General features: G+C 38.4%; 1 protein-coding gene and 1 pseudogene across 1 annotated transcript; both read left to right on the top strand.

The window, feature by feature from the left end:
* Window positions 1-3,372: 3,372 nt before the first annotated feature.
* LOC148728535 (uncharacterized) lies at window positions 3,373-5,059 on the top strand (annotated as a pseudogene).
* A 609-nt stretch (window positions 5,060-5,668) lies between these two features.
* Window positions 5,669-7,304, top strand: LOC148728534 (uncharacterized). Its single transcript, XM_088763235.1, has one exon. It carries the CDS (start codon window positions 6,010-6,012, stop codon window positions 6,676-6,678), a length of 669 nt encoding a protein of 222 aa, XP_088619361.1. The 5' UTR covers window positions 5,669-6,009; the 3' UTR covers window positions 6,679-7,304.
* Window positions 7,305-7,568: the final 264 nt, after the last annotated feature.

The following is a 7,568-nucleotide window of genomic DNA, read 5'->3' as shown; positions in this document are numbered from 1 at the left end:
ACAAAACCGTGGGAAACTTGTCGATCATTTGTTGTAAACGCCGCAACCAGTGTGGTGATTGAACTGAGTTTAGTTTACCAAAAGATTGCAGTATTTGACTTTCGTTGCGAAACTTGCAGCTCTAATTTACAACTTCTAACAAATTAAGATGAATCCTGGTGATTAGAGTTTAAATCCATACGCAAATTATGAGCAGGTCAGGCGCTGGATGCAGCCAGGGCAAGATACAACGGTGGAGGGGCTTTCCAGCCGCCACTTTATCAGCCCAACAATGAAGCAGTTGATGTGGCACAAGATTCAGAAGTGCCCACTCAAAGCAAAGGGAAAAGAAAAGCTAAATCCGTGAATAAAATTACAATAAAGTATAGTATTGGTATTATTTTTGGCTGTTAACTGAATTTGACAGATTTAACAGCTTCAATATTTTTAGTGCGGATGCAGCTGACGAGACAAAAATTTGTTACGACAAAATTTGTCCTTCGATTTTGTCGGAACAATTCTGTTCTTGTCTGCTAGTGCAGATAGGCCCTTAAATATTGACATTCAACCTAAAATTAAATGTTGACAACTTACAACAGCTTGCTCATTTCATGAATTTAACGCCCCTTTTTGGCTTAAGCCACTGATTTAAACAGCGAAATGCTCTCTTATTAAATACAAATACGTTCCTCAAAGCTTCCATGATGTGAAGATCACATCTATTGAGATATTACAACCTACCCATTAATTTTGGCGCGATTTTATTGGGTACTTTACGTCACGTGTGCAAAATCACAGGACAGATATCACGCAATAACCCCCGTCCGCGTCGATATTTGTCCTCCGACTTTTTCCATGAAAAAGGAACATAGTGAGTACAAGAGTTTCAACTTTTCCGTTATCCTATTTACATGGAAGGAAACCAAACTAATTTTTTTGAGTCTAGCAATAGCATTAATCAACATTTCTTTCTAGTCAAGTTTTTGAACAGCACGTCGGAAAATGTGAACCAAAAGCGTCAAGTTTTCGAGTTTTTGATCTAAGGGGCGTTATGAGAGTTACTTTCAAATGACAGCTTGTCTAGTTTTGGTCCAATTACACCGAAAATTAAGTTATTTAAACCAATCAAATTTACTTGGTTGCTTGCATCAATCACGCGCATTCGCCATCAGATCACCACTGGCTTTTTTACAGTGTTTATGCGCGGTTTAATTGCGATTTGAAAATTAATGGGAGGGTTATAAAATAAATAAACCCCGTTCTGGTTTGCTGGTATGTCGACTGATAATGTCCTTGGCTGAGATTGTCCTCAAAATTTCATATTTGTCCTCGGAGCTTCGCTTATCGGCCAAATATTCATTTTTCGAAAAATCTCTCAGCCGCGGACATTATCAGCCGACATACCAGCCGCCCGAAGGGGTTTATTTACTAATTTCTACGGGGAAAAGTTTTGATATATATATATATAATGCGACAGTGGATGCTGCTGGGAAATTACTTAGATTGTACCTTTGGATCTATATAATTTGCTGATTCACACGGTAAAAGCTCTCTCTTTAAAAAAATTTTCTTGCAGTTTCGTGCCCTACTTAGATATTTCTGCAAGAAAAACTTTTGCCGTTTTAGTAAAATCGCGCGAAATCCTGAAATCATTGTGAGATACTGCCCTACATAGTTTCATAACAAGAACTGAAAACAAAATGTCTTACTGGCTACAAGCCAGAAATTACACTGTAATTTCTGGGTTGAAAGGAAAGAACTCAACTCATCGAGTGTATGTATGTATGTATGTATGTATGTATGTATGTATGTATGTATGTATGTGTGTGTGTGTGTGTGTGTGTGTGTGTGTGTGTGTGTGTGTATTTAGCAGTAACACTCACTCATAGTACCACTTACCCACACACTCACTCATCCCGTTAATACAGGTGGCTTCGTCATCTATATGAGGCAATAGCCACCATAAAAAATTTTCTTTTGTTTTCGAAATGATCGTTTGCTTGTACAGAAATCACAAGAACTGATTCTCAGTGTAAATTTTACTCAACCCGAGCTGCAAATTTTGATTCATACTTTTTGGTAGAAAACAGGAAAACGTAGTCAGGAATTCGAAAATTGAACTTCTTTTAATAGCTTGTTAAATTTGATGCGAGTTTCAAGAATTTCCCCAAGTGCCCGTGAGATCCTCAAAATATTAACCAGAAATCTACCGGTGGTCTTCTCGTCTTACAGCTATTTGACCTACACTGGCTCCCTTTAGAGTTCCGAGTCCAGTTCAAACTGCTTCTAATTGTCTTTAAGTCCTTACATAATCAAGCTCCAGATTATATTAACGATCCTCTGTCTATGAAAACTGAATCCAACTATTCTCTTCGTTCGTCCTCACAGTTTCTTCTGTCAGTTCCCAGAGTCAACTGCTCTACATTTGGGGGTCGCGCTTTCACCCACGCTGCACCGGTTCTATGGAGCTCTTTACCGCTGACTATTAGATCTAGTAGCAGTATTTCTGTGTTTAAAGTGCACCTACACCCAAAAATTTTTTTTCGCTCAACGAAGTAAGCTTATTTTTTTGAGTGTTTCTGCGCAAAAATTTTTTTATTTGCTCAAATCTTCAATTTTCTATGCCCAGTCAAAGTACGGAAAATCGGCCGCCATCTTGCCCCACGACCGAGTTTAAAGAGGAATGGCTCTAGTGGGTAATGTGACGTCAAATCGAGAACACGAAAGTCTGCATTTCACACATTTTCACTTGTTTGGGAAGGTTGTAGTCGATAATTGTCCGAAAATATGCCGACTAAGTGTGTTGTAGAAGGATGTAGCAACGTGCGAAATTTGCAAGAGGGTATCGCGCTTCATACATTCTTCATACAACACACCTAGTCGGCATATTTCGGACAATATCGACGACAATCTTCCCAAACAAGTGAAAATGTGTGAGATGCAGACTTTCGTGTTCTCGATTTCACGTCACATTACCCGCTAGAGCCATTCTTCTTTAAACTCGGTCGTGGGGCAAGATGGCGGCCGATTTTCCGTATTTTGACTGGGCATAGAAAATTAAAGATTTGAGCAAATTAAAAAATTTTTGCACAGAAATACTCCAAAAAATAAGCTTATTTCGTTAAGCGAAAAAAAAATTTTGGGTGTAGGTGCACTTTAAAAAAAGACTGAAGACCGTTCTTTTTAAAAAGGATTTTAATTTGTGACTTTTGGTCTATTTGAGATATATTGTTATTGTACAGCGCTTTTGAATATTGACCAATAGTTTAGGCTCTCTATTCTTGACTTTCACGTGAGGTCACAGGCGTATCCAATTACAGTGTCCGCCATTACTGTGCCCCTCAGCAGCAGGGAAATGTATGTAAAATAATGCCATTTCCGTAGTGTTTTTTAATTTTCTGGTTGAAAAGCGCTTTTATAGACCTGTAAATGTCAGTTCCAGTATTGTCGAAGTATGCTTCATCACTAGAGGGTAATGTAAAGAATCGTTACATGCAGAAAATTGAAAAAATCGGCATCGACCAGCTACTATTCCAGACGAAGAGCTTAATCCTGAGTGTTTACCGCCAGTAGAGCAGTCGGACTTTTTTAGTTTCTTGGTTTTGGAAACAATTCATTATACTAAGGACCAGTTCAAGAACTACAAAAGTCTCGAAGCATACAACCAAGTGGTCTCTGGGTTTGTAGCGTCCGTGAAGGGAAGAATTAAGTATGTAGTCGTCGCCAAAGTCCGACATTCACAACGTATGAATGATCCTCTCGTCGATATCTGGCTTATTACAGGAAAAGGTGGAAGAATTTTCTCCGCTCATTGCCTGGGCTGTAAGGCAGGTCTTGCTGAATCGTGCTCACACGTTGCCAGTGTTTTATTTTATATCGAATGTTGGACTCGAATCAACGGAAAGTTGGCTTGTACGCAAGTAAAATGCTCATGGCTTCTTCCAACTTATGTAAGTAATGTTGCCTATGCAAGGGCAAAAGAAATTGATTTTTCTTCAGCTAAAAAGTTGAAAGAAAAACTTGACAATAACATTGAATCTTCTGATGGATTCTCCAATCAAACTCGACTGACTGTTGGAGCCGCAGCGAACAAGAACACGAACCCTAGCGTTTCAGCGGAGATGTGTCGGAATTTTATAAAAAGCTGAATCGGTGTGAAACAAAGGCTTCAATATTAAGTTTAATCGACCCATATGCGGATCAGTTTATTACAAAAAGCAGAAACATCCCAGTTCTAACAGATCTTTACGAGTCAAGTAATTTAGATCTGAAATACCTCGAGCTTTTACGGAAATGTTTGGAAGTTAAGATAAACATTTCAGACGAAGAAATCGACGGCATCGAAGAAGACACGTGTACTCAAGCTAAAGGTGCAGGATTTTTTAGGCATCGTGCAGGCAGAATTGGAGCCTCTGTCTGTGGTGCTGTGCTCCATGGAAATCTCGCACAACCTTCTCAAAGTCTTATTCAGTCTATCTGCTATCCGCATCTGTTTAAAATAGATAACAAGGCAACAAAACATGGATGTAAATACGAGGAACAAGCTATCAGAACTTATGAACACCACATGAAATCGCTACATACCAACTTTCAAGTTAAGAGATGTGGACTTTTCATAAACAAAGACTTTCCTTTTATACATACTACACTAGATTTTTTGGTATCGTGTGATTGCTGTGGATTGGGCTGCGGTGAAGTTAAATGTCCTATTTCTGTCACAAATGGTGACTTCCAAGAATATAGCCTGAAAGCAAGCTCTTTCCTCGAAAATGTGAATGGGGTATTGAAGTTGAAGAAATCCCATAACTATTACTATCAAGTACAGCAGCAGCTGTTGACATTGTCTGATCGAAAATATTGTGACTTTGTTGTTTTTGCCATTGATTCTGATGGGAATTCAGATGTTTTGTGTGACAGAGTCAACCCTGACCCAGGGCACTCTAGCAGTGCTATGAAAAAGCTGGAAACATTTTGGAGAATTTGCATTCTTCCAGAAATGCTTGGAAGATGGTACACCAGACGGGCAGATTTATATGAGAGCAAACTCGATGATAATGCTATATCTTTCTTTAGAACATAGCTAGCAGAGTCGCGCAATTAAATTCATTATACGTGAGCGTGCTCGAAATCCCGATAGTGCACGCTGATAGCGTCAGCAAATCCGACTTCGCCAGAACTTTTTTTTTCGCGCGAGCGGCCATTGTTAGCGCGGGGAAAAATAATATATTTCGCGACAATAACGGATACAAACAGAAACTCGGCCTACTAGTCCGAAAACGAAGACAATGTTTCGACCTTTTCCCTTGGGCTAGAGCTCTTAAATGAGGCAGAAAGAGAGAAAAACAAAGGAAAAGGAGACTCGGAAACAGCGCCGTCACGATTCGCTTCAACTGATATTGTTGTCCGTTTTTCGCGTCGGATTTGATGCACAATTCCACCGGATATGTTCTAAAACAATTGGTTCATGCTTTTAGCTGTGCACTATCGAGTTATGGAGCACGTGGGAAGTTTGGAGAGTACTCAAGAAGCTAGAGTTTCCCTCGGCTATCGCCTTGGGCAACTCTTACGCTTCTTTCGTGCTCTCCAAACTTCCCGCGTGCTTCATAACTCGATAGTGCACGCTAACGCATGAACCAATTGTTAAGTAGAGGACAGCCCAATGATGACATTGTATCCTGTACCAATGTGAACTGCCCATATGGGCAATTCCACACTAAATGCCTCTCCTTAGATAATGTGATAATGCCAAAGCAATGGTACTGCCCTCACTGCTGTAAACTACCACAATTCAAAAAAGGGCAAAGGGCAAAGTTGCACCATCTCAAGTAAATCAAGCTGCTATGTTAAAGACTACAATTTGTGTCTGTAATGGAAAAGCAGCCATGACCGATAGACTCATTGAGTGCCACAACCTAGACTGCAGCAGTGGAAATTTTTTCCATGTGAAATGCTTGGGATTTGAAAGAATGCCCAACAATTCCAAGACAACCTGGCTATGTAATACATGCCGGGAAAAAAAAGGTCAAAACAATGCCTCGTGATAAACCTACCACTTCTACTTCTACAACTCCTAAATCACCTGCAGCATCAGACTTATTAGATGATGATGATAGTGAGGATGAAATAAAAATTATGCAAGTGTCAACTAGTTCTGGTTCTGTTGACAAGTATGCTATTCTGGCTAAATTAAACAACTCAGATTATGACATCATTAGTGATCCTGCCAGATGGCTTACTGGTGACGTTATCCAATATGCTCAAGTCCTGATAAAGGAAGTTAACCCAGCAATTGAGGGTTTACAAAGACCAATTCTTGGAAGATTCAGAAACTTTCATGTAGTGTCTAGTGAATTTATTCAGATTCTACACACTGGAAGCAATCACTGGGTCTGTGTTAGCTCACTGGGATGTCAACCTGGATATGTTCACTTGTATGATAGTTTATATCATGATGTAATTAGTCAAGAAGTAGAGGAACAGACCAATGACCTCCTGGGAGGAAGTTTGATCAGTCTAGATTTTGTACCTGTTCAGCAACAGAACAATGGTAGTGACTGTGGGGTTTTTTCTATTGCGTTTGCCACATGTTTAGCTTTTGCTACTAATCCAAGTCACTTTACTTTTGACATTCCCAGAATGCATTCACACTTATTATCATGTCTCAAAGATGGGAAAATTAGCATGTTTCCATCCTTTTAATTTCTTGATAAATTTGTGTAATAGAGTGCAAACAATGCAGCCATTTAGCTATCCACAAAACACTTGTAATACAAAATGTTGCAATCTGTTGTTTACTATCCTTATAAGCACTATTTTGTCCTATTTATTCATTCTTATTTTGCAGCTAAATTGTTTGCAAACTAAATGCAGGAGAAATCACTGAGTTTCATAACTAACAAAACATTTCTGTTGGTGTAAAATAATGTGAAATCATTTACATCAATATGTTTAAAATTGTATATTTTTGGTCATAGAATTAAGCACAGATATGAATTTTAGGACCAATACTGCACTTAATTTTCATAAGAATATATTGACCATTTCTGAATTTTATAAATAACATTAAACATGTCTATTGGTGTAAAATAATGTGAAATCATTCACATTGATATATAGAATTGTACAATTCTGTCATAGAATTTACCGAAGATATGAATTTAAGCACAAACACTGCACTTTATTTTTATAAGAGAATATTGCTAGTTTTGAAATAAGTTTGCCTTATATTGAAAATAATATTTTGTTCCTGTTTTTAATATTATATTGACAATATGCAAGATGACTTTTAATATTTAAAGATTATTTGATTAAAAAATCCAACAATTTTTGTAGTTGTTGCTTTTTAGTTAAAACCATAGTGTTTTTAGTTAAAACCATAGTGATCTATGTGACCATTCGGGTCACAACTCAGGAATTTAGTGGGGAGTGTTCCTTCTAATATAGTGTATTTCCTTCGTAGTAAACCTGTTACTCGCTCCACGTGGATCCTAACATTGGCTATGCCTCTTGAACGCTCTACATCTACTGGGTCTAGTTGAGCTTTTCCTTTGGTGAATGCAGGAATCACTAGCTCTCCTTGCTTTAACCCA

Source organism: Stylophora pistillata, chromosome 6, assembly GCF_964205215.1.
Source record: "Stylophora pistillata chromosome 6, jaStyPist1.2, whole genome shotgun sequence".
Classification (NCBI taxonomy): domain Eukaryota; kingdom Metazoa; phylum Cnidaria; class Anthozoa; order Scleractinia; family Pocilloporidae; genus Stylophora; species Stylophora pistillata.
Note: the sequence above shows the minus strand (reverse complement) of the source record. Positions and strands in the feature narration are given on the sequence as shown.

What these genes read in the sequence shown, in the direction of transcription:
- LOC148728534 (XM_088763235.1), top strand. Translation starts at nt 6,010, where the DNA reads ATGCCTCGTGATAAACCTACCACTTCTACTTCTACAACTCCTAAATCA.